The sequence below is a fragment of the Marmota monax genome, unplaced genomic scaffold (assembly GCF_021218885.2).
Source record: "Marmota monax isolate L192 unplaced genomic scaffold, Marmota_monax_Labrador192_F-V1.1 WCK01_AAM20220418_F8-fsc00243, whole genome shotgun sequence".
Taxonomy (NCBI): domain Eukaryota; kingdom Metazoa; phylum Chordata; class Mammalia; order Rodentia; family Sciuridae; genus Marmota; species Marmota monax.
The window spans coordinates 457,761-484,617 of NW_026694604.1; the positions used below are offsets into that span (position 1 = coordinate 457,761).

Consider the following 26,857-nt stretch of genomic DNA (forward strand, 5'->3'; position numbering starts at 1 on the left):
CTCGACCCCCCCACCACCACCACCACCATCAAACCACTGCACTCAGGGCTGAGGCTGGGGCTCAGCAGTAGTGTACTTGCCTGGCACGTGTGAGGCACTGGGTTTGATTCTCAGCACTGCATATAAATAAATAAAATAAAGGTCCATCAACAACTAAAAAAAAATTAAAAAAAAAATAACAAAAACACTGCACTCATGGTAGACCAGGCCAATCTTTCTGAAGCCCAGCTAGATACTCAAAATCCTTCTGTGCTCTTCTACTCACTACCTAATAGTTCAAACTTCTTTTGTGGTCTGGCCCCAATGCACGTCTTCTACCAGTCTCCTGCCTATTCCAAGGGCCCAGATAAACAAACTGCTCAGGTACACCAAACATGCTTTCCATCTTCTATAGTTTATATCTTTACTTTTGCTCTTCCTTCCAAGTGGAATCCATTCCTTTCCAATAAATCAAATTAATCCTTCAAAATGGATTCTCTTCATCTTAGCCTGGCTATATTGCCATAAGACCTCACCAAAAAGAATATGACAACTTCAAGAAGGTAGAAAGATAGGACCTTAAAAATGTCCCTCTACATAAACACAGTAATTCCATTTGGGGGTAGGGGGGCTTAGTCTAAATGAATGAGAGATACAAGCGAAAATATTTCTCTGTATATCAAAGTTACCTGGTGAAAAACCTGTGGCACACTGATATTAGGTGGCCAAAACATAAGACTGATGAAGAAGGAATCCTTGTTGTTTTTTAACAAAAGCAATGCCTCTAGTACATCACTGAGGATCTAAAATTGATTTTAAGCACATAAGCTAAGATAAACTCCAGATGGCCAAAAACCTTAATATAGCCTTAGAAAAACTAGAAGTACATAAAATAGAACATCAAAAGGCATGACATAAATAAACCAAAAGCTTCCAGTACTGGGGTAGGGGGAAAGGGGGACACTTTAGAGAAAATATATGCAGCAAATATGACAAGGTTGAGGAACTTACAGCAACAAATGAAAGAAACATTAAGGGCTGGGGTTGTGGCTCAGCAGTAGACCGCTCGCCTGACACGTGCAAGACCCTGGGTTCGATCCTCAGTACCCCATAAAAATAAATAAGTAAAATAAAGGTATTGTGTCCAACTACAACTAAAAAATACAGATTTTTTTAAAAAAGAAAAGAACATTAAGACCAAAGCAGAATGGAAACATGCAACATGAAGAGAGATTGCAAGAGAAGACTTACAACTAGTCAAGAAACAGAAAAATCTTTCACCTTTCTCCTAACCAGAGACACAAAAACAAGATGTGATTTTCTTTTTGTTCAATAAACTTATAGGTGATGGAGCACAGTGACTATAATTAGCATTAATATAGTATGCACTTGAAAAATACAAAGAGAATACAACTTAAATATTTTTACCACCAGAAAAAAAGGTAAGTTTGGAAGAATGGTGGACATGTTAATTAGCTTGAATGAATCATTTGACCATATACACATATATCAAGACATCATGTTATACATTGCAAATATGTATGGTTTTTGTCATCTGTAACTGTCATAAAGTTGAGGAAAAATTAATGAGAAAAAGATATTCAATGTCCAGGAAAATATGCCCTCACTGGTATTATCTGAAACTTGTCATAATTATTTGGAAGGAAAATTATCAATGTGAGTGATAAAAAATAATCGAACCCAATAAAGTAGATTAAAAAGTTAAAAACAAAAGTATATATTTGAAATTGGGGTGGTGATCACAAAGATACATACATTTGTTAAAACTCATTAAATTCTACATTAAAAAAAAAATTTGGTTACCTCTCCAGGTAACTACCAAGTTGCTCTTCACTGTATGTAATTTATTAATTTATACCTCAGCGAGGTTCATTTTAAAACAATAGAAAGATAATAAAATAGTTACACCTTTGCTTTGACTATGTCATGCCCCTGTAGGAATTAAGTTTATGGAAATAAACAGAACTGAGGACAATGATTTAAATACAAGAAATTTCAATTCAGTGTGATAACTAGAAGGCTGTACAGTATATCAATATCTCCACTGAAGACTGGTTCATTTAACAATATATACAATTATGAGAAATCAAGTTTTGTAGAATATTTTAATGACCAGGAGAAAGTCTTATGACATGTCTTAAGACTCACGTGACAAAAGCAGGCTACAGAAACGGAATTTCCAGTTTGTTTATTTGCTCAGATAGATTTTCAAACACATCAGTATTTTTAAGATGATTAGATCTTTACATTTTCCAATTTTTTTGCAGTACACCTTTAACTGCAACATCAGAAAAACAAAGGATTATAGATGAGACAGGATTTTTAAAAATGTTTTTATTCATTTGCTGTTAAAACAAAGAGTGGTCCTCCTATCTGTGAGAGGTTAGAGTGATTCTGGGATAGGTAGAGGGGGAAAAAAAACCACAAACCCATGCCATATTCAGAGCTGAGTATACACATCCTCTCGTATGTTGGCCCCTTTCTGGGTCTAAAGCTAAAAATCCATCATAAAGACAGGTGTCCTTAACAAAACCTTATGTAACTTGGCCTCTACAATTCTCCAGCCACATAAGCTTTCATTAATTCATTTGATAGAGGGAATCTCAGCCTCATCTTCCCCACAGTTGGCATTTTCAGTTCCCAGGGTTTGGAATGCACTTTCCCATCATCCATGTCCTTGTGAATACCTCATCCTTCAAAACCCAACTCAATATTTGGTTACCTTGGGCTGGGGTTGTGGCTCAGAGGTAGAGCGCTTGCCTTAGCACATGTGAGGCCCTGGGTTCGATCCTCAGCACCACATTTAAAAAATAAATAAAGGTATTGTGTTCATCTACAACTATTAAAAAGAAAAGAAAATTGGTTACCTCTCCAGGTAAGTCTTCTCCAGTCACCCCAGGATACCTTCCCCAATCAAATCAAAGCCACCTGCCATTATCGTCACAGCACACTGTATTTTGCTTTCCTAGCATGTCACCATCTAATCATGTGCCTGTGGGATCAGTTCGTTAACATCCCTTTCTCCCCTAGACCATATGCTCCTGGAGAAGCTGGCTTTGGGCTCATCACACATTCCATGTTCCCAATACACTTTCTAGACATTCAATAAGTACACGCTGAATGAATGAAAGTTTCACCACCAGTAAGAAAAGGAGCCCTCCCCGATTTCAGTCCCTAATGTTTGACAGCCCAGATTCTGGAATCCTCCACTTTACTCTCCAAGGCTGGTTACCTGAAAGACCTAGGAAACCCCAGATTATATCTCCCTCATTAACAGATTAACAACAACTCAATTATCCTTCAATTCCCCAAGGTTCACTGGGGAGTTCCCAGGCCCTGGAGAGGGAGAGGAAATGCTGGTGAGTCACTGAGAGTGATTACTAATTGGGGAGTTTTTTTTTTTTTTTCCCCAAACTACTCCATCTCTCTCCATGCTGTAGTAACTGGGTGGGGAATGCATCTGGCAAGGGAACAGTTATTCAAAGATTACCCCCCTTCCTTCCTTGAGGTCTTTCCAGGTGAGGAGGTGTAATTCTATAAAAATGAACACTTCTTAGGTGCCAGGCACTGTTGTCAGTACTCTAGGTATAACTCAATACAACAACCTTATGGTCCCACTTTACAGATGAGAAAAGTTGAAGCATGGTAAGATTCAGAAACTTGCTTAAGGTCCCGAAGCCTCAAAGACATCGCTCTTAACCACTATTAGTATTGCCTCTCATATTTAAAAAGCTAATGTTGCCAAAAAGAAACATTAATGACACCCACGTGACTGCTGCAGAACAGAGCTTCTTCATTAATGGAGGCACGAGAGAGGAAGGTGGGGGTTGGCATCCTTGCAGATCACATGGGGAAGACTGCTTTCTCAGGCTGAAACTCAAGAGCTGTGATGCTTGTGGAATGAACACTGACAGGTTCCCCCCTCCCCCCCAGGAACAACAATCACTGGTCTGTGGGGAGCTTCAGCTCTCTGCCCAGAGCTGTGGGTTTTCAGCAGGAAGCAAGCCATGTGCATCAATTATTAGGAACTCTTTCATCTAACTGGGACCCCAAACACACACCCCACTTTAACCCCAGGCAAAGCGATACGATTTGATTTACAATGTCTCCTGACCCTGCAGCATCCAGAGCAAGTAGACCGTGATCCTGCAGACAATAAACGCAACCCCAAGCTAACACATTATAGGGGGGTTAATGCGCCTGAAACAAAAGAATGCCATCTCCAAACTAGCATACCCACTGCCTCCCCCGACCCCTCCCCCTCAGCACATTACCCGGCCTAGGAGTTGGTTCTCAGGGTCCACTTTGGGTTTTATTCTAAAACTGCTTGCAAGGTCGAACACGATCTGGCGAACCTGTCCGCTTCCTGAGCTCCAACGACACGTTTTCTTTCCACGCCTCCCTACTCGGCTCCTCGGAAGGGCCTTGGGGTACTTGATTCCTTTGCCTGGATTACGCCTAGATCTTGAGCCCGCAGCATCCTTCTCAACAATTAGATCTCAACATAAGCACCACCACCTTCCCCTGAGGCTTCGACCTTTAAAAGTCTTGATTTCCCACCCCGCACCCTTCCAGATTGGAAGCCCAGGCGTCGGAACCCCGGCCCACAAGCCTTTGGATACTTCAACAAATGTTTGTTGAATGCAAAAAAAAAAAAAAAAAAATGCTAAATACTCTTAAACCTGCCAACTCTCTCCACCCCCGCTCAAAATACTTGGGAGAAATTAATTCATAAAGAAAACATAGAAAAGCAACACCGTAACTCTACATCGCAAAACAAAGGCGATCACCGAGACTAAACTGATAAATGAACCACAGAAGACCCCAAGAAAAGCATCCCCTGGTAGGGCACACACTTTGCAAGAAGCGAAACCCCTAGGGCCAGAAAGAGGTTGCCGCCGAGCGGCGAGGGCTGGTGGCGGCTGAGCGCTGCCTACCTTGAACTCGGCGGAAAGTTGGGGCGTATATTCGCGAGTCCAGAGCGCGCGCACCAGCGCCGCCAGCTGCTCGGTGACCTCCGCGCGGCCGGGCGCCGCCCGGTAGCGCCCCAGCGCCAGGAACTCAGCCAGCAGGTCGGTGTTGCTGAGACACTGCACCACGGCGTTCATGAAACAGGTGTTGCCGTGGTTCTTCAAGCCCTGAGCGCCCGGCGGCCGCGCCCCGTCGCCCGCGAGGATCGGGGGCTGGGATCCGGGAGGATACTCTGCCCCGGGGCTCCCGGGGGCCGCAGGAGCCGGGCCCGGAGGGCAGACAAAGCCCCCTTCACCGTCGCCATCGCAATGTCCCTGCTGGGGCTGGGATCGGGACCGCAGCGGCGAGTCCCCGGAGCGGGAGCGACTGCCCAGCGCCAGAAGGAAGCGGCTGAAGAGGCGGCGCAGGGAGCGGCGGCGGCGGGGCCGGGGCGCGGGCGGCCCCTCTCCAGCCGCGTCCCCCGGGCCCGGGTCCATGGCTCCCTCCGGTGTGGCCCCCGGAGCGCAGCCCCCGGGCCCGAGGCCGACCAGCAGCTCTCAGGACCTTACAACCCGGGAAAGGCGCCGAGCACCGGCTACCTGCGGGCCAGGTGTGCGCGGACGGGGCGGAGGCGGAGCCAAGGGCGGGGCCGCCCCGCCCCGCGCGGGAATCTGGCTGCAGGGCCGGCCTTAGGGCAGTGCTGGGCCACCCGCAACCCCCCCCCCCCCGCTGGTCCCTCCCCCACGGTACAGACAGGAATAAAAGCGCTGGGAGACTGTCGTCGTCTGATTCCCCACCCTTCCTTACCTCTTAAAAACCAAGACAACTGGGTTTCACCTCTGCGCCCGTTCCCCGCCCATCCTTCAAGCTTTGGAAATAAAACAGGAATGGAAATTTCGAAAATGCCAAGGAAATGGCAAAGCCCTGGCTATTACTAATTCTCTTGGTTTAAAGTCCAGATGAAAACGAAGAAAAGGGAGAAAGTCTCCCAAGGGCAGCCTCAGGTGTGGTGAGAGACGCGCTTTGGGAGCTGTGAAGGGGTGGGGGAGCGCTTTTGTGCACCGCTGGTTCCCCCGCAGGCTCAGGTGTGTGCGGACAGGTGTTGCCATCTCCTAGCAGCTCATCCGCCCCTGGGAACAGGCAGAGCCTTCCCAGGACCTGAACTGGGAGCCGCGTTGTTGCCCTGGGAAGAAACACCCAAACTGCTTGTGGGTTTCTTTTTTAGGCTACAGACTATAGTCGTATTCCAAAAACTTGCGAGACTTGATCATCCTCGTTTTAATTGGTGGAGAAGTGGGCTTTGAGAGGTTCACGCAACGTAGGGGAGGCCGACCTGTAAGGAGAACCGGAACTCGACCCGGCTCTAAGGATTGGCAAGCTCAGGCCCTTTCCGACCTCAGTATTTGCTCAGCAGGAAGTTTTCCGGCTCTCAGGCGCGCCCCCTACGCCTTTGCCGGTTCACTCAACGCAAAATCCTAGCTGCACCGTGGCCCAATCAGAGTAAGTTTGGCTCTGCCAGCCCTTGATTCCCTGGGTAACCCTAGGGGGCTTTAGCTCACTTTATCCCATAACTTTCAGGTTTATAATTAATCAGGCCAGTCTTGCAAAATGAATTTCTCATCAGTTTCTAGCTGAGAAAGAGATCAGCAGGATGCAGTATTACAACAGTGCCCTGAAATGTTATTTAATAAATAAGTGATCATCATTTATTAAATATCCTTGATCTTTCAAATAGGGTAATGACAATTACCCTGGTATGACAAAAGCAGCATTAAAGGATACAGAATATGCTTAAAACATAAGACTGCTGTGGCCTGGAGACTTGAAGGGTTTCTGGGAAAAGCCCATCATTACCTCCCCTGGGAAAAGATACCCAGGTGGATGATTAATACACAAGTTTCATGTCATTACTATTCTGGTGATGAGCACTGGAGAAGGATATCATGGCCGAGTTCCATAAAGCATCTCTGAAATTTCATCTTTGAGAATTGCCCCAAGATCCCAACAGTCTGTTTCGTTACGAACCTGTTTGTGACTGTCTCTCTATAAGAAATTCTGCTGATGCTTTGACATGATTCCACTCAATTCTCACAATGGCCTTTTGAGCAAGAATTTATTCTCACTTGACAAAAGAGAAAAATCAGGTGGAGGGTATTTTAAAAGCCTGCCCAAGGTCTGGGTTTAAACCTAAAAGTCTTGCCCCATGCAGCTTGACCAATGAAAGGTCTTATTTTTAGAGAATAATGGCAATGCTCTCTGTGGACAGATCATAAGGAAAGTCTGTGGGTTTGGCAGAGTTACAGAAAAGAGATTATGACAGGAAGCCAACAACTGGGAATGTATTTATAATTTTTTTAAAAATTTCAAAAAAGTACAGTCTGGACAAATTTTCTTGAACATATTCAATTTTATGTACAATTTAAGAATGTAAAATGCATTCTATATAGGAAAGGAGAAACTTAGAGATAAAATATTTAGACTAAAGAACAAAGACGCCAATGAAAGAAATCAAGACTAGTGTGGAGCTGCCCAAATTCAGTCTTCAGCAGGACTGCGCAGCACCGTGGCCAGGGAGGTCCGGTGCTTCAGGAGGCAAACGGGTACTTCCATCGCAAAATGGCTCCATCTTCACTTACGCTAATGATGTATTGATTTCCAGGACTTATGCGGAGGCCCATGATGTTGCCGCTGTGTCCCACACCGACGTGAGTCACTTCACCCTCATTATAATCCCAAACTTTAACCAGATGATCACTTCCACCTGAAAAACACAGTTATATGGGGCTGGGGATGTGGCTCAAGCGGTAGTGCGCTCGCCTGGAATGCGTGTGGCCCGGGTTCGATCCTCAGCACCACATACCAACAAAGATGTTGTGTCTGTCGAGAACTAACTAACTAAATAAATAAATATTAAAAAAAAAAAAAAAAAAAAAAAAAACACAGTTATATGGCATCACTGCAATAGACTAGAGAGAAATGGCCCTGGTCTCAAAAAAAGTTTGTTTTTTGTTTTTTGGTTTGTTTTTTTTTTTTTGAGACAGGGTCTTGCCAAGCTGCTTATCCTCAACCTTGCAATCTTCATGCCTCAGCTTCCCTAGTCACTGGGATTACAGTGTGGGCCACTGAGCCTGGCAACCAGATTATTGTCAACACATTCACCATGTGCCAACTTAAAGAAAAACCTATCTTTATATAATGCTATGATTATAAAAATCTAGCATGCCTGGGAATGGTAACCACATACTTGTAGTCCCTGGAGACAAAGGAGGGAGAATCCGTGGATCCCAGGAAACCCAGACCAACCTGGCATAATTGCCCATAGTTGAAAAAAAAAAAAATCTATCTGTGTGTTATAGTAAATTCAGAGGGAAAATGCAAAGAGATGAATTCATCCTTCATCACCCAGAAATAACCACTAATAACATCTTGGTTCAATTCCTTTCAGTCTTTTCTACATATGTATATGTATATGTATATGTATATGTATAGACAGGTATATACATATATATGTATATGTATAGACAGTTATATACATATACCTGTATATATGATTGGATCACACTGTGTCTAGATTTTTTTGAATATTTTTTAGTTGTAGATGGACACAATATCTTTATTTTTTTATTTATGTATTTTTATGTGGTGCTGAGGATTGAACCCAATGCCTCACACATGCTAGGCAAGCGCTCTACCACTGAGCCACAACCTCAGCCCACACTGTGTCTAGTTTGAAATCTTGCTTTAAGTCAATGTGTTTGCAGAATTTTAATTCATTTAGAGTGTTTGTTAATGGCCTGAAGAATCAATCAGACTGGCAGGAAGTTATGTTGATATTGTTCCAGTCATCATATTATGTAGTAAATGCTCCCTTGAATAATGGTTAATTCATTTATTGGAGGTGGGGGGGCGCATTATAGCATTCAACAATAAAAGGGAATGAAAAGACTGGTATTTAGGACTTCAGTAGAACATAGTGAAGGAAGCAACTGGACAACCCAGGACACTTTAAACATCCATTTTAGTCATCCATACCCACCACACAAAGCAAACCCAGCAATATAAGACTTAGCTGTTATTTGTGTCCTTAAGTCTCCTCTGCAAATGTTTCCTCTCATTGAATGTGTCTTCTGGATCTTTCTCTTCCAGAACAAATTGGCTGTTGTCTTCAGATCTGAGTCTAACCAAACTACCCTTGAGACCCTTTTGCCAGCTCTTCCAAATTGCCTCCCACAAGAGAGTCTCCCCCCCCCCATTCCCATCTAAATAAGCCAAGCTTGGCTTTCTTTTCTAATCCAGGACCAACCTGTGACAAAGTGCACTCCTTCCTGGGTGATATCCATGCCATTTATTGACCCAGACAAAGAACCTTCCAACTCTCTGATGACTGACCCATCAAATACTTCCCAGTAAGCAATCTGGAATTCAGGAAAAAAGCATTAGGCAGGATTCAGCTCAGTGGAATCATCCACACACACACATGCTAACAAAAGATGGCTCTACTTTATATAGAAGGAAGCGAAAATACACCATGGGATGGTATGGGCTGAAATTATAAATAGGCTACAGCAGGGGGTGGAGAAACCATTTTAATATTTTTAGTATTCCTTTTTAAATTTGCATGCTATTTAAAGGGAATGTTGATATGCTGATAAACTTAGATTGTGACAGAAAGAGCTTTTGATAAGACTAAGCAGATTGAGTCTGTAGCAAAATGTAAAATAAAGAACCACTCATGGTTCTGCTTCTGCACCAAGAGGAGGACCGAGAGGAGGACTGAAAAGCTGCAGAGCAGGTGGGAGAGGAAGTACCTCCCTTCCAGCTGGGGAGAAGAGTAGGGAATGAGCACCCCCCAGAGTTCTGGAGCCTGGGCCTTTCAAAGCCACCTCCCTGCTGTGGTTGGACCCTCCCTCTTCCTGGACCTACACACCCATTCCCAACCCCCCTTCTGCTCCAAAGCAGCAAAATATTCCATAGGGTGTGATTTAAGGACAAATATAATGTTGGTTGCCTCCTAGAATGGGGAACATAATAGGGGTAGAGAGTAAGGTATTGAAAGCAGGGAGACTTTTATAGTAGCTATCAGCCAGGGAGATTGGTTCCAGGATCCCCCATGGATATCAAGATATGAGGATGCTCAAGCCCCTTATATAAAATGGCATAGTATTTGCATAGAACCTATGCAAATCCTCCTGTACAGTTTTGGGAATAATGGCAAGAAAAAAAAATGTGTACATGTTCAATACCGATAAATTTTTTTTTCAAAGTATTTTTGATACACAGTGGATCTGTGGGCATAAAACCCACAGAAACAGAAGGCCAACTGTGCTTACCTTTCTATCTGTCCCACTGGTGATGATTTGGAATTCTTCAGGATGATAACAAACACACTGGAATAGGGTATTGGCCAGGATCATCTGATTTCTCCTAAGACGCCTGAAAAGTAGATTCAAAGGCTGTGAATCTCAAGTTTCTCTTCCCTAGAAAATGTATTTAGTATTCAAACTGCATTTGGTATAAGCTTAGACTTGGGGCGGTTAATCTGTCTCAAAGTTCTCACCCTGCTCATCAGGGTAGCATTTGCATTTCTTCAAAATAGACTTCTGGTTATACTGCCTTTCTACTTCTGTATGGATACCTCTCAACACATCCATCAGCGACTGTCAGATGACGTTGGGCAGATAGCAGGGGCCCTTTTCTAAAGACAGCACAAAACCTAATGAGAATCCTCAAGTTCCAGTAAAAAAGGAGAAAAGGCTGAATTCAGAGCCAGCCCACTATCTCCTGCACAGTGCAGTTGATTCTCCAGGCCAACATTTGGAGCTAAGTGGAGCTCCCTTTATAGGAGTGGCTCAGTGTGGGGAAGAATCTTTTTAATGGGTATTATTGGGCCCACCCGTAGGCAGTTGGACTCAGTAGGTGGGATAGGGTCCCAGATGTGTGTTTGAAACCAGCTTGTCAACCGATTGTTCTGTTTTCAACTGTTTAGAAACCTCTGTCTTGGATGCTATACAGGTTGAGTATCACTTATCCAGAACACTTGAGACCATAAATAGTTTGAATTTTGGAGTTTTGAGGATTTGGGAATATTGCATAGATTTTACAAGTCATCCCTAATCTGAAAATCTGAAATCTGGAATGCTCTTAAAATTTCAAACTTTTTGAATGGTGACACAAAGCTAAGAAAGATTCAGATTCAGAGCACTTTGGATTTGGGGTTTTTATGTTTGTTGGGGTGTTCAACCTGTACCAAGATGTTAAGATTGTTTCTTCTTCCATGGGTCCAGTTTACAGGCCAGGCTCTTCTGGTTTTAAAAAAAAAAAAAAATGGACCTTCTGCCGGTTTCTCCTCTTTATGGAAGTTTTCAGATGTGGTATCTGAGCTGAGTGTTTTAAAAGGTTTGGGCACAAATGAGCAAAATATTCTTGCTGCCCAGTTGGAAGTCTTTAAGGATGTGAAGTGGACACAGACCATGCATAGTTTAGACACTCCCTTCTGGCTACAGATTTTCCCAATGTTGAAGGTCAAGGGTAGACTGATCCTTTTTACAAGTGTGGTTCTTGGACCAGAATTATCACTTGGAAGTTTATTAGAACTGCAGAATCTCAGGTGCCACTCTAAACCTATTACATCAAAATCTACATTTGGGGAACATCTCCAGGGGATCAGGGATCAAGGAGACAAGACATGCAGGGCTAGAAGACAGAGGCTTGCTTTCCTTTTTGCTCTTTAATGTATTAACCCTGCTTTTGCCTTCAGTCCTCAATCCCTTCTCTCCATTCAAAACATTTCATATTCTTTCACCAAATCTCCTTTTTTCCCCCATTTTTGACTTATTTTTAGTTTCTCATGTGTAGTTTTACAGTGGCAGAGAGTCCCAAGAGTGGTAGAGGGGTGATGGGGGGGTAAATGAGGGGAGGGCTTGGGAGGTTGGGGTGTGGTTCCAAAATAAAAACGTATACTGCAAGTGGGGTGCAGTGGTGCACACCTGCAATCCCAGCAACTCAGGAAGTTGAGGAAGGAGGATAGCAAGTTCCAGGTGAACCCAAGCAACTTAATGAGACCCTCCCTCCATATAAAAGTAAAAAGAGCTGGGGAGATGCCTCAGGGGTAGAGTAGCCCTGGGGTTCAACCTCTAGTGGGAAGAAAAAGAGAGAGAGAGAGAAAGAAAGATACAGTAGATGGGGTCGAGAGAGAAGATGGGAGGGGAGGGGAGGGGGGATAGTAGAGGATAGGAAAGTAGCAGAACACAACAGTCACTAGTATGGCAATATGTAAAAACGTGGATGTGTAACTGATGTGATTCTGCAATCTGTATACGGGGTAAAAATGGGAGTTCATAACCCACTTGAATCAAATGTATGAAATATGATATGTCAAGAGCTTTGTAATGTTTTGAACAACCAATAATAAAAAAAATAAAAGAAAAAGAAAGAGAGAAAGAGGGAGGGAGGAGGGAGGGAGGGAGAGAAGGAGGGAGGGAAGGAGGGAGGGAGGAAGGAAGGAAGGAGGAAAGAAAGAATGAAAGAAAGGAAGGAAGGAAGAAAGAGATGCATCTCAGTGGTAAAGCACCCTGGTTCAATACCCAGTACCAAAAAAAAAGAAAGAAAGAAAGTAAGTTAAAAATCACCTTTGAAAATTCTTGACTTAACTCCTGTTCACATGCCTTGGCCTGGTTAGTTTGGAGTTATCACATTCCATGGAGATGTGATATGCTCATAGTATGAGAGTTCTCTGGGAATGTGGCCAACCAAGGGGAAGGACAAATACATGCCTCTCCTGTACCTCCCTCCCATGGCAAGCTCATCCAGGACTTCACATGACTGAGCAGAATGTTGGGAGGAACTGCTTGCATTACTTATTTCCCTTGTGCCTTTTCTTTGGAACATTTTTTAAAATTTGTTTTTCTTAGTTGTTGACAGATCTTTATTTTATTCACTTATGTATATGTGGTACTGAGAATTGAACCCAGTGTCTCACACATGCCAAGGCAAGTGCTCTACCACTGAGCCACAACCCCAGCCCCTTCTTTGGAACATTTAAAGTTGAATTAAGTGCAAGTTAAATCATGCTTGGCTACTTCTGTGTCTCTACAGAAACTCCTGATATTCACGTCTTCCCACCAGCACCTCTAAACCACGGACAGCCATGGAGGCCAAGGGCTTCTGCGGAACCTCCCTTTACTGTTAAATCCACCCTCCTTTGGAGTCTCTGCTCATGCTCAGTAAAATACGGACACGATTGGGTTTTGCATGGGTCTTGCCATCCTCCCCAACCCAGGTACCTACACGAGGTCCCAAATGATGCAAGTCCCATCGGTGCTGGCAGTGACACACTCCTCGTTGTTCTTCTTCACCCGGATGCAGGACACAGAGGACTTGTGCTCCTTTAAGGACTCCTCCAGTTTCTGGGTCTGGCAACCTATCTGCCACACTCTCACCTGAAAGGTCCCAAGAGCATGCTCTCAATACCAATTGGGAACTTTGTTTCATTGTTTATTTTTGGTACTAGAGATGAAATTCATGGGATGCTTTACCACTAAGCCATGCTTCCAGCCCTTCTTATTTTTATCTTGAGGCATGGTCTCACTAAGTTGCTGAGGCTGGCCTCGGACTTACGATCCTCCTGCCTCAGCCTCCTGAGTTGTTAGGATTACAGGTATGTGCCACTGCAACGGGCTACAAACTTGGGACTTTGAAAGGGATCAAAAAAGATCCCAGGAGACTTTTCACCTGCTGTGTGTGTGTGACTTGGTTTTTGAATTTCCTTTTCTCCTCTTAGTTGGGTTAGAATGCTATACTGAAGGGCAGAAATATGCCCATGTAAGATGTGATCATCTCCCATGGAGCTTGGAATATACCACTAAGGATCCTATGCCTGTTTCTACTTTCAGGCTGAGAAATTTATCAGACACTCACTAGGAAAATCGATAATGCAAGGGCCTCTGCTAAACCCAGCAAGATATTATGTCTACTCATTTCTGCCGAACATTGCTCTCAAATTTCTGGTGCCATCAGGAAATTTCTTGGGTACCCGCAGCCACTTTTAAACATTCACATCAGCTGTTCAATTTTAATCATTTAAAACCCTACAAAACCCAGCACCCATTTTCTATAACAAATATTTAGTCCTGTCTGTTCTGAAATGAAATCCACAGGTAATACGACAACCTACACATATTTCTAAATAATAAACATGACACCCTAATTGGAATTTTAAAAACCATATATGAAAGTTCTTTAGTTATTATAGTAAGTCTTTTAATAGATAGAGGCTGTTACAACAACACCAGAGAACAGTAAGACAATCAGATGCTCACACCTTAGAACGAATATGATAGATTTATGAAAAAGAACAGAGAGCTAGGAATGACGTAGCTCAGTGGTAGAGTGCTATCCTGTGTGAGCTTTGGGTACCATTGTCAGAACCAGGGAGAAGGAGGAGAAGGAGGAGAGCACAACCATTGCATACACATCGTACAAGACAGGAAAAGAACAGTGGTCCAGGTGAACACTAGATGAAAAACTAGTGTTAGGATAAATAATTACAGATTGAACTTGATTGGACATGATAAGGGGAAATAGCCTTAATTGAAGTAATGAAAGCATTCTTAAGAGCTTCCTACATTGTCAAAGTAAAGAAAATGAAGCCAGGTGTGCTGGCTTGTACCTGTAATTTCTGCTACTCAGGAGACTGAGGCAGGAGGATCTCAGCTGGAGTCCAGCCTCATCAATTTAGAGAGAACCAGTCTCAAAATACAAAGGGCTAGGGATGGAGCTTAGTGGTAGAGCACTTGCCTAGCATGTGTGATACCCATTACTTGGGGGGGGGGGAATAGGAGTATCATTATCTTTACACTTCAGGAAACTGAGGCAGTGAGGTTAAAGCATGTGCCTAGGTCACACAGTGGAAGTGGAGAAGTGAAACTTGAGCCCCAGCATTCATCTGAGTCGCCTAAATTCTGCTAATGGCTCCCTCAAGATCTTTCTTCTCTCTGATAAATTCTTCCAATGAGAACTGAGAAAGGAGAAGAGAATGCCCAGTATAGACACAGGGAAGGATTTAGAAGTTTTTTTTAAATGGCTGGGGAATGGAGGGGAAGAGACCCTGACAGAATCAAGAAAGTGAAAGGTGTTTCAGATGCCTCGGAACGATGAAAGGAAAAGATGGAGTGTAATCCTTTCAAAACAATGGCCGGAATGTCTGGGGTATTAAAGAATTGATTCTAAAAATATCATCTGTGTTAAAAGATTTTTTAAAAAGTAACTGGGCATCATGGTTCACATCTGTAATCCCAGCTACACTGGAGGCCAAGGCAGGGGGATCACAAGTTTGAGGCCAATATCAGCAACTTAGTGAGACCCTGTTTCAAAATAAAAATTAAAAGAACTAGGGGTGTGGTTCAGGGGTAGAGCATCCCTGGGTTCAATCCCTGGTACCAAAAAGGAAAAAGAAAGTGGGGGTGGGGAGAAAGAGGGAGGGGAGAGAGAGAGAGAGAGAAGAAGAAGAAGAAGGAGGAGGAGGAGGAGGAGAGGAAGGAAGGAAGGAGAAAGAAAAGATAAAGTATACAACTATGGTTCTCAGAGGAAAGAACAAGTATGTGAATAAACCAATAAACCAGTTTGGATCCATTTGTATCCATAACTTGATTCCATATAGAGTGCTTTCATATTTGTACCTTAAAAAATATCCTGTATGTACACAAGTACATTGATGTCTATTTATGCTATTATAACTTTAATTGATGATATATTTTAGAGTCTCATCAAAATTCTAATTTGGCCCTGCCTGACTCCTAGTATAGGTACATGTTAAAAAATCAAATAGATGGTGTCCTATGAGTTAGTTACTCAAACTGATGGGGTTTTTTATAAATAATAATAATAATCTGTTTTCAAGAACAATACCTCCCCTTCCCCACCGCCACTGATGACCCTTTTACAGTCACTGGTGGTCGCGATGGCAGTCACTCCGATCCTGTGGGCGCTGTTAATGACATATATCAGCCGGCCCGTCTCGGGGGCGAAGGCGCGGATTTTCCCATCGTCCCAAGCTGGCGTGGGAGGAAGACAGAAAGAAGGCCTCAGGGTCAGCGCAGGCCCCCCTTCTGCAGACCGAGGCTCCCCTGCACCCTGAACCAGAGTCCGAGTGCAGAGGAGTGGTCTGGAGGGAAGGGACAGCCAGTCGCCACCTACTTCCAGGAACCAGAAGCCCTGATGCATCAACCACTCACACCTGGCTGAGGGAAAGGAGGGGTCCCTCCAGGTTGAACCTGCTCACAGGTGCGTCCCAGGCCAGGTGAGGGCAAGTGGGGAGAGGAGGGAGGAGGAAGGACGGCTCCCACCTCTCCATGAGCCACAGCCAAGCACACACAACTAGTCCATGTGATACCTGGGATGTCATTAATAATCCCCAAAGCTACCACCGGCTTGCCACCCACACCCCACCTTTAAATCTGATGTACCTCCCCACTTTCTTGCCATCTTTCCCATCTTAGTAAAAGTCTCCACCATCCTCCAGCCAGCTGCTTAAGCCCAGAACCTCGGGGTTATTCTTGATTCTTCTCTATCCAGCCACCCAACCTAATCTGACAGCCAGTCCATCTGCAAGTCCCATCCCCTCTACCGTTAAAAACACCATCTTTCAACCCCTCCACAGCACCTTATCCAAGCCACAGTCACCTCTCTCCTGGATTATTTTTACCAGTTTCCTCTCTGGCCTTTTAATTTGCTTCCAAGCAGTCATCTATAGATGAATTAACTGTCCCCCCCCCCATGACCTTTGTAAAACCAGGTCACCTTCCTGATCAAGAACATCTCAAAGTGCTTCTAACTGTACCTAGAATGAAAATCCAGATTCTTTATCCTGCATAGTCACTAGTAACAACCTACCCACCTCTTCCATCTCCCTGAGGCTCCACCCCAACTGTAATCACTAAGCTCCAGACACGCTGACTTCCTTGTTATTCCTCAAATATACCAAGTGACTTCCTACCCAGTGGCCTTTGCACTTGCTGTTCCCTCTGCCTGGAATGCCTCCCCCCCCCCCCATGTCTTTTCATGGCTGGAAACTTCTCATCAGCTTTAGTGTCACCTCTTGACCTTAGCAATTTGAAACAGGATGCTCAAGGTAGACAGATCCCATTACAGTGAAGATTTGAGGAAGTGAAAGCATGAGGGAGGAAACCTTGGGGGTGTTTGGGGGGAGTGACTTTTCATGAAGATCGAATGGCCAGAGAAAAGCCCTAAGCCTGATGTGTTTAAGGAAGACCAAAGAAGCAAGTATGGCTGGAGATGGGAGGCAGTAAGAAAAAAATCAGAGCTCCTGGTGCCTGTGATTTCAGGCTAGAGATTGTAATCCCAGCAGCTCGGGAGGCTGAGGCAGGAGGATTGCAAGTTCAAGGCCAGCCTTGGCAACTTAGCAAGACCTTGTATCAAAATAAAAAAAATAAGAAGGGCTGGGGGTGTAGCTCAGTGGTAAAGCAAAGCTCAGTTCAATCCCTGGTACAAAAAAAGAAAGAAGGAAGGAAGGAGGGAGGGAAGGGAGGGAGGGAAGGAGGGAGGGAGGAAAGGAAAGGAAAAGAAACCAAAGGCAAGAAGGTAGATGTGGGAGAGGAGAGAAGGTTGTGTACGGTCTTTGCAGTAACTACATCTGCCCAACCTACTGCTTCAGTCTTCTCTATATCAGTTTCCCTGAGCTCCCCCTGCCCCCAATTGAGACTTTGTCTTTCAGAGGGTAAAAGACTTTGGAGCCCTGTAAATGTCAATGATCTGAATTAACATTGCATTATGTTTCATTTTGCAGGGCTAGGGATTGGCAATCACTCTACCACTGAGCCATGCCCTAAGCCCTGACTTAGCATTTTAAGACAGATTTCTGGCTTCTGTGTTGAGAATAGACAGGGCAAGAGTTGAAGCAGAGAGCTCTGGTAGGAAGCTGCTGGAATCACTTCAGGGAGAGATGATGGTGGCTGAGATGAGGGTAGAGGTGAGAAGTGATGGAACTTTGATATACCTTCAAATGAGAGCCACCAGGGCAGGGATGTGGACCCAAGAGGAAAAGCAGAGGCAGTAACAGCTCCAAGATTTTTGTTTGCTTGTTTTGGTGCTAGGGAAAGCCAGGTTCTTGCTTGTACATAGAATATAAATTATCAATATATATGAGTTATCCATAAGTGCTCTACCACTGTGCTACCACCCCAGCCCACACTCCAAGGTGTCGGACCTGAGGATTTGTCAGCTCTTGGTGGAACGTAAACCAAGAGCTCCTGGTGACCACTCTGTGGAGAAGAAATGCAGGTGGGTGGGGAACAGAACCAAAAAAAAAAGGGACTAAGATGGGTTCCTGCTGTCAGTTTCGTAGCTGCGCCTGAAGATGAACTTGACCTTCATCCATGTGACCCAGTAAAATTTACTTATTGACCACTGGAGAAATTTGCCAATGGATTAAACATAAAACAATCTTAATAAATTATCCTTTCATAGGATAATATTTTTAGATTTTTAGATTATACTGAAGTATTTAGAGGTGGAATATCATGGCATCTATAATATGTGTTAAAAATACTCCGGCATAAATTGGGTTGAAAAAGTTCCCTTTGAAGCATAACTTAGTTTTACTGAGTCGGGTTTTTTATCTCTTGTACAACAAAAAGTATTCTAACCCAAGAGACCTGTAATCACGAAAGCCTCAAATCCATTTCAAAATTGGATTACTCAATTTCCCTACTGAGAGAAAGATCGGTGCTGTACGCAACGATTGGAGAGAAGAGAAATTGCTTGTTTGGTTCTTCCTAGCTCAGACAATCTCCCAGCTGGAAGGGGACTTTGAGGGTAGGCTGAGGAGAAGCAAAGAGGGGAGGACAGTGGGAGGCCGTCCCAGGTTATCTTCACATAAGGACTAGTGGGGACAGAGGGACACAGATGGAAACCACAGCCAGGGCTGGGCTGAATCTTTTTTCTTCCCCAAGACAGAGACAGAGGCGTATTTACGAAGGTAGACACATGTCCAAGGGAGAACAGCCCCAGGGGAGAAGGCTGGCCACCTCCGGGAAAGACAGGCAGGGCGGAACCTTAGCAGGGAGAGGTCACCTGAAATGATGCTCTTGCCATCTCTCATGAAGTCGAGGCCATGGCAGGTCATGTTGGGCACAGTGATCCGCAGCAGCTCCCTGTTGGACATCGTGTGCCACACCCTGATGTCTTTCTTGGCACAGGTGGCAAATAGCTCAGCAGTGCCACTGCAAAGAAGCCATCGAGAGAGATGAGAGAGGCAGCCGAAAAAGACTCACAGTGTTTCTCAGAGGCGGATGTGGTGCGATGGAGGGCAGGGGGTGTTTTAGATACTGATTCCCCCAAGGCTTGGTGATCTTAGAGATCCCTTGTGTGAACTGGCATTGAATGCCCTCAAACCATCCATGAAAATCTTTTGTAGTTCTTTCCCTTCAGGAAGATTGAGACCAAAAGTTGCTAAAAAAGAAAGTCAATTTGAAATCTAAATCTTCGTGGACTATAGAATAGCAACATTTCATTTTTTAAAAATCAGTTTTTTGTGGTACAGTTGACACAAAAGGCCATACATATTGAATGTATGTAACTTGATGAATTGTATACACTTGGCGAGTAGCATTTCTTGAGATAAATACATCCGTTGCATATCTATAACAAACGAGGAAACCCTTTCCTGTAAAGTAGAAAAATTTATTAAAGTGTCTTTTGTTTTGTTTTGTTTTGTTTTTGTTACTGGGGATTGAACCCAGGGATACTTTTACCACTGAACTACAACCCTAGCCCTTTTTATTTTTAGTTTTGCGACAAGGGCCTCACTAAGTTGCTTAGGGCCTTGCTAAATTGCTGAGGCTGGCTCTGAACTTGCAATCTTCCTGCCTCAGCCTCCTGAGTCGCTGGAATTACAGGCATGCACCATTGTACCCAGCTAATTAAAATTTCAAGGAAGAAAATGACAATGGTGATAGAATTCACATATGCAGATAACCCAAGACCCTTCTTTGGTTAGTTATCAGAAAATATGAGATTATAGACAAAGAAGAGTACCCCAGAGGAATTGTCTGTCAGGCTCAAAAGCAAAATAAAAAGTAATTTGTACATAGACTATAAATTATCAATATACATGAGTTATCCATAATATTTGATAAGAAAAAGGGGTGTGTTGGGAGAAAGTAAACTGGTTTAGAAGTTTCAAGCTAGTCTCGGCAGAGACAAAAGCTACCCTTTAGATGTGAGCACTTCTCAGGCATTTTCTACATTTCCTCACAAACATATTTAAAAAAGGGAAAGAGATGGGCTGGGGATGTGGCTCAAGCAGTAGCGCGCTCGCCTGGCATGCGCGGGGCGCTGGGTTCGATCCTCAGCACCACATAAAAATAAAATAAAATAAAGATGTTGTGTCCACCAAAAACTAAAAAACAAATATTAAAAAAAAATTCTCTCTCTCTCTTTAAAAAAAAAAGTGGGGGGGAGAGAACCTCTCTCTTATTTTAAGATCCACTTGGTTTTCAATAGAAAAATTAAGGGGATCCCTTCTACCCATTTAGCTTTGGGGCTCAGAATTAAAATTATGAGCAGGACCAGTAACTTAGAAAGCATACGGGTCAGAGGCAGGCAGGAACTGCAGTGGAGCTTCTGCCAGACAGTCCTGATAGACAGAGACCCAGTCAACCCTATATTAGAATTAATGGATTTAAAAAAATAAGACCTGTTTTATATCAGATAGTGCCTTCAGTGAATGAGCTCCTCCTCTGGGGAAGTGAGCTCTTTTTCTGTTGTTATTGTCGATGGACATTCATTTATTTATTTATTTACATGTGGTGCTGAGATTCGAACCCAGTGCCTCACACATGCTAGATAAGCACTCTACCACTGAGCCACAACCCCAGTCCAGAAGGGGCTTTTAATGAGACATATGGCGGCTCTGGAAAATCCTTTATCATGAAAAAGAATGCCCCTAAAGAACTTTCCCAATTCCCCACCCTTGATGGGTAATTCACTTCCTCAGCAATCTCAGGCAATCACTGGGGCCTAATCTGAAAACTAACCACTCATGTAGGAAACTCTACTGAATTTAGAATCAGAGAGATTAAGGTCCAGAAAGAACCAACCCAACTGGAGCATGAAGATGCACTAGGTCCACGGGCTCCCTCCTTCCCATTTAAAATCCTACAAAATGAAGATATAGAGAGAGTTAGAGGTAGATATAAATATATTTTCAGTGACTCATAAATCATGGAAAGGAGAGCTTCATCTCTGCATGAACCCTTTGGTTGCTGCATAACAGGGCAAGCTCACAGAGGAACACAGGGTCAGGCTAAAACACTGCCGTGGGGAACAACAGGAATATCAGCTTGTGCACACCATGGGGAAGACAAAATTTGCAGTTTGAATCCATGCCAGTAATCCCTGGAGAACACAGTTGCTACAACATATTGTATGTAATGGCAAGTTTTCAGTGAAAAACTCCCAGATATGCAAAGAACCAGCACAATATGATTCAGGAAAAGGCGGTCAAAAAAAAAAACTGATCCTGGGTTGGGGATGCAGTGCAGTGGTAGAGCACACATGTTTAGCATGTGTGAGGTCCCAGATTCAATATTCAATTCCCAGCATGAAAAGAAAAAAAAGAAAGAAAAGAAACTGACTCCAAGTAGACCCAAGTATTAGATTGACAGATTTTCAAAGTGACTACTTACAACTTTTAAATATATTCAAAATATTAAGGGAAACTATAATATCAATAAGCACACAGGTAATCTCATCAGAGGACTAGAAATTATGTATGTATTATGATCATGTATTTTGTGACAATTATATTTCTTCTATAGGCGAAAAGTACAAAAACTGAAATAAATTTACTATATGGGCTCATTTGGAGATGGTGAAAGAATCTACGTACTTGAAGCAGATATAATAGAAATTATAAAATGGAAAAAGACAGAAGAAAGAGAAATGAGCAACCTGAGAAACCAATGGGAAGGGCTGGGGACCTAGCCCAGTGGGTAGAGTGTAGGGAGCACTCTAAATGACCTACCCCTTCCATTCTGAAACAAGAGGCTCTAGGCTCTGACCAATCACTACATTTCATAATGACTTGGGCATTGGTTCAGTTCAGGAAGTTGAGGGCGTGTCTTTAGATGTAGGTGACACCCCTTGGGTTGAATTACACTCACCTGTCCCTTGTAACCCTTTTTTGTATAGAACGTTCTAAGAACAAGGGTCCCCCCAATAAAAGCCCACTTAGAACGTGCTCGCTCTCTCTCACCAGCCTCCTGTGAGGGGCAGCAGTAGAGTGCTTGCCTTGCGTGTACAAGGTCCTGAGTTCAATCCCTAGCACCACACACAAGAAAGAAAGAAGAGAGAGAGAGAAAGGAAGAAAGAAAGAAACTCATGGGAAAATATCAATTTTTTTCAACATGTATAATTTGAATCTCAAGAAGATAGGATTTAGAAAGGGTGATTTTTTTTTTTTTTTGAAGAATAATGGCTGAAACCTTCTCAATTTGGTGGAAAACATCCGTTTACAAATTCAAAAAGCTTAATAAACTCTTAGCAGGATAAACACAAAGAGAAAGACACTTCACAATCAAACTGACAAAAGGCAAAAACAAAAAGATAATCTTGAAAATACATAAAAAGTGACACATTACAAAGAGGGGAAGAGTAGTGAGAATACCGAATGACTCCTCATTAGAAACCATGGAATCCAGAAGGCACTGGAACGATGTATTCAAATGTTAAAGTTCTTAGGCTGAGAGGGAAAGATAACAGATGGCAAGTAGCTCTATAAAAATGAATGAAGAGTATCAGAAATTCTTGTAGATAAACACATGCACATGCATTTTTAAAAAAATTTCATTTCTTAATTTCCTTAAAATATCTGTGATTATTTGAAGCCAAAATTATAATATTGTATCAAGGGATATATTTCCAAGTAGGTAAGAAGGAAATATGTGAGATCTAAAAGAAATGTACTGTCTTAAGATTCTTATATTTTATTTTACTTGAAGTAATTTAATGTTTACTCTAAGTAGACTATGTTAAAAGTATATACTGCCATCCTTAGGACAACCACTAAAAAAAACCCAATGCACAGATACATAGCTAGAAAGCCAGTAGAGTAATTAAGTAGTAAAATGTTGAAAAAAGTTAATTGACACAAGAGGAGGCAGCTAAGATGCAACAGAACAAATAACAGGTGAAGAAGAGAACAAATTACACTAAATGTAAGTGCACTAGATATTCCCAATATAAAGCAGAGATTTTCTTTTTCTTTTTCTTTTTCTCTTTTGATACCAGGGATTGAACTCAGGGGCACTTGACCTCTAAGTCACATCCCCACCCCTTTTTTGTTTTTTATTTAGAGACGGAGTCTCACTGAGTTGCTTAGTACCTCACTTTTGCTGAGGCTGGCTTTGAACTTGTGATCCTCCTGCCTCAGCCTTCTGACCCACTGGGATTACAGGCATTTGCCATGGCACCCAGCTAAAAGCAGAGATTTTTTGGACTGAATAGAAAAGCAAGAATCAATTATATACTATTTCAAGAGATGCATATTAAATATAAATATATATGGTCAATAATAGGATAAAAAGGATATATCATGAAAAGAGAAAGGTTGAGTATGCATATTAATATCATACAAAAGAGCCAGGCATTGTGGCACACCCCTGTAATCACAGTGACTCAGGAGGCTGAGTCAGGAGACTCGAAAGTTAGAGGCTAGCCTCAGGATTTTAGGGAGCCCCATCTCAAATTTAAAAAATCAAAAGGGCTGGGGATATGGCTCAGTGGTAAAGTGCCCCTGGGCTCAATCACCAGTACCAAAAAGTAAAAAATTAAATAATAATATTATCATACAAAACACACTTTAAATCAAACAGAATTACTAAAGATGAAGAGGAATACTTAATAATTATAAAAATGTCAAGACAGCAGGAAGATGACAAATAATTTATGACACCTAATTAACAGAGCTTCAAAATATATAAAGCAAAAACTAATGGAAATAAAGGAAGAAATCTACATTCATGGCTTGAAACTTTTAACACTTCTCTCAGTAACTAATGAAACAAGTATACTAGAAATTAATAAGGATAAGAAGATATATATATGACACTACCAACATTAAAAGTTTCCACGGAGAAAAAATATCATCTCCAAAGTATATATGGAATATTTTCACTCACATGAAGTTCAAAAGTAGGGAAAACTCATCTAAGGGGATAGAAATCCAGGAAGTAATTATCTTCAAGTAGAAAGGTGAGGATAGTGATTGGAAGGGGTGTTTGGGAGACGAAAATATTTTTTTGCTGTACCAGGATGATAGTCATATAGGGGTAATGATTCATGCAGCTACATCCTTATGATTTATGTACTTTCTGCATGCACATTGTACTTCATTCAAATTCTTTTTACACCTTGCCAAACTATCATTCAAATCTGAGGGTAAAACAAAGACTTTCGGATAAATAAGAAGCAACTTTTCCATACAAAGACTATCTCTGAAAATGTGGTCTATACACACTATGGAGTCTTATTTGGCCATAAAGAAAAATGAAATTGGGTCATTTGCTGGAAAATGGATGGAACTAGAGACCATTGTGTTAAGCAAAATAAGAAAAACTCAGAAGATCAAGGGTTTATATTTTCTCTCATATGTGGAAGCTGGAGAGAAAGAAAGAAAGATAGATGTGGTTGGGCAGGGATCTCATGAAAATCAAAGGGTGCTGGGGAGGAAGGGTTAACCGCTAGACAGTGATATTGGCCAAGTCCCATTGTTTCACTGTGTCCCTGTATGAATATGTAACAACAAATCCCATCATTATGTACAACTATAATTCACCAATAAAAAATGCAGAAAGAGGGAAAAAAGATTGTCTCTGAATTTTCAAAACAGAAGAATCTAAGAGGATTCCACTGGCATGTGAAACAAGCATAATAAAAGCAAAGAACATAATTTAGTTATATCTAAGTACTTACTTGGAAAAAAATAAGCAATAATAATGTAATCTGCATCTATAATTCTCCATTCATTTTAGCATGGGAGATAGTGGAGGAATGATGGAGAGAGAAATAAAAATATACTGATTCTTAGCTGGGTGTGGTGGTACACACCCGTAATCCCAGCTGCTGGAGGTCAAAGCTGGAGGATCACAAGTTGAAGGCCAGTCTGGGCAATTTAGCAAGACCCTGACTCAAAATAAAAAGGGCTAGGGATATTACTTAGTGGTAGGCTGCTTGCCTGACATGCATGATCCCCTGGGTTTAATCCCCATTAACACACACACATAAATACTCTTCCCTTTATGGAAGACAGGATATCAATGTTTGTTAATTCCAGTGTTTGACAAAAACATTTATTTGAATATGTACATTAAAAGTTAGCCGGGCATGGTGGTACATATCTGTAATTCCAGCAACTCAGGAAGCCATGGCAGGAAAATCACAAACCTGAGGCCAGCCTCATCAACTTTGCAAGACCCTCAGCAACTTAGCAAGACCTTGTCTCAAAATAAAAATTAAAAGGACTAGGGAATGTAGCTCAGTGGTAAAGCACCCCTGGATTCCATCCCCAGCACCTGAAAAAAATAAGGATTACAACTAAATGACTAAAATAAATAGTTTCCAAGTTGTGTGTAGCAGGGAAGAAGGTTGGGCCAAATAAAACATAATCACTAAAACAAAAGTCAGGAAAAGAAAAAAAGGAAACATTAAACTTGAACTCTCCAGGTACAGGCCCGCCTCCCCTGCCTAACTATTTTTCTTTTCTTTTCTTCTTCTTCTTTTTTTTTTTCTATACTTGGGATTGAACCCAGGGCCTGCAAGCACTCTACCCCTGAGTATATCCTGGCCATTTTTATTTTATTTATTTATTTTATTTTGAGACAGGGTATCACTAAGTTGCCCAGACTGGCATAGAACTTATGATCCTCTTGCCTCAGACTCCTGAGTCGCTGGAATTACAGGAGTATGCTGCTATGCCTGATCTGACTTTTTCTTACATCTGATACTATCCAGAGAGATTTTCCCATGATTTCCAAAACATAAATTATGATTCAAAAGACATTCTTCTATATATTTATAAGGCCCCTGTTTCACTCTATGAATGTGGCCACAGTCTTACCATCTCCCTTGCTTGACAAAGACCCTTCTAGCCCTCAGCTTTATAAGTTGATCATATATATATATATATATATATATATATATATATATATAAATTTATGCCAACAAGAGAGAATGGGTGCATTTTAGGAATATACAAATTGCTAAAATGGATGATGCAGAAAGGCATAACTATTCATTTTTTTTTTTTTTTGAATTTTAATATTTATTTTTAGTTCTCGGCGGACACAACATCTTTATTTGTATGTGGTGCTGAGGATCGAACCCGGGCCGCACGCATGCCAGGCGAGCGCGCTACCACTTGAGCCACATCCCCAGCCCGGCATAACTATTCATAAAAGTAAAAAAAAAATATGGAGCCAACACAAATAGCCATCAATGAATAAACAGATAATAAAGCAGAGCCATATAATGGAACGTATTCAGCAATAAAAAAGGAGTGAAGTACTGATGCATCCTATATAGATTGTTCTTAAAAACATTATGTTAAAAGAAAGAAGCCAGTCACAAACGATCATACGTATTGTAAATGTCCAAAATAGGAAAATCCATTGACAGGATTTGCCCAGGACTGGGGGATGGGAAGAGAGCAAAGAAGGATGAGCAGTGAATTGTTGGCAGGGTTTTGTTTTGTTTTGTGTTTTGAAGGATAATGAAATGTTTTAAAAATTAGATCGGTTGTGGCCATGGTGGCAAATCTTTGTGACTATGATCAAAATCACTGAACTGTATACTCTAAACGGTTGAACTTTGTGGTACTTAAATTACATTTCAA

The 26,857-nt window shown here is 42.3% G+C and overlaps 2 protein-coding genes and 1 long non-coding RNA gene across 4 annotated transcripts in view; 1 reads left to right on the top strand and 2 right to left on the bottom strand.

Moving 5' to 3' along the window:
• Positions 1-5,562, bottom strand: part of Usp43 (ubiquitin specific peptidase 43) — an 80,662-nt gene extending 75,100 nt beyond the window's left edge. For both annotated transcript variants that reach the window (XM_046422220.2, XM_046422219.2), the window contains exon 1: positions 4,938-5,562. In XM_046422220.2, coding sequence (XP_046278176.1) covers positions 4,938-5,447 — 510 coding nt within the window. In that variant the 5' untranslated portion in view covers positions 5,448-5,562. The remainder of the gene's footprint in view (positions 1-4,937) is intronic.
• Positions 5,244-13,189, top strand: LOC124077689 (uncharacterized). Its single transcript, XR_006846704.2, has 3 exons — positions 5,244-6,450; positions 7,610-7,655; positions 13,045-13,189. It is a non-coding gene; the product is annotated as an uncharacterized LOC124077689 (long non-coding RNA).
• The window catches only part of Cfap52 (cilia and flagella associated protein 52), a 51,003-nt gene continuing 31,483 nt past the window's right edge, over positions 7,338-26,857 (bottom strand). The window contains exons 9-14 of the mRNA XM_046422178.2: positions 19,039-19,187; positions 15,856-16,001; positions 13,237-13,388; positions 10,281-10,383; positions 9,254-9,365; positions 7,338-7,711 (exon numbers count right to left, since the gene is read on the bottom strand). Coding sequence (XP_046278134.1) covers positions 7,536-7,711; positions 9,254-9,365; positions 10,281-10,383; positions 13,237-13,388; positions 15,856-16,001; positions 19,039-19,187 — 838 coding nt within the window. The 3' untranslated portion in view covers positions 7,338-7,535. The remainder of the gene's footprint in view (positions 7,712-9,253; positions 9,366-10,280; positions 10,384-13,236; positions 13,389-15,855; positions 16,002-19,038; positions 19,188-26,857) is intronic.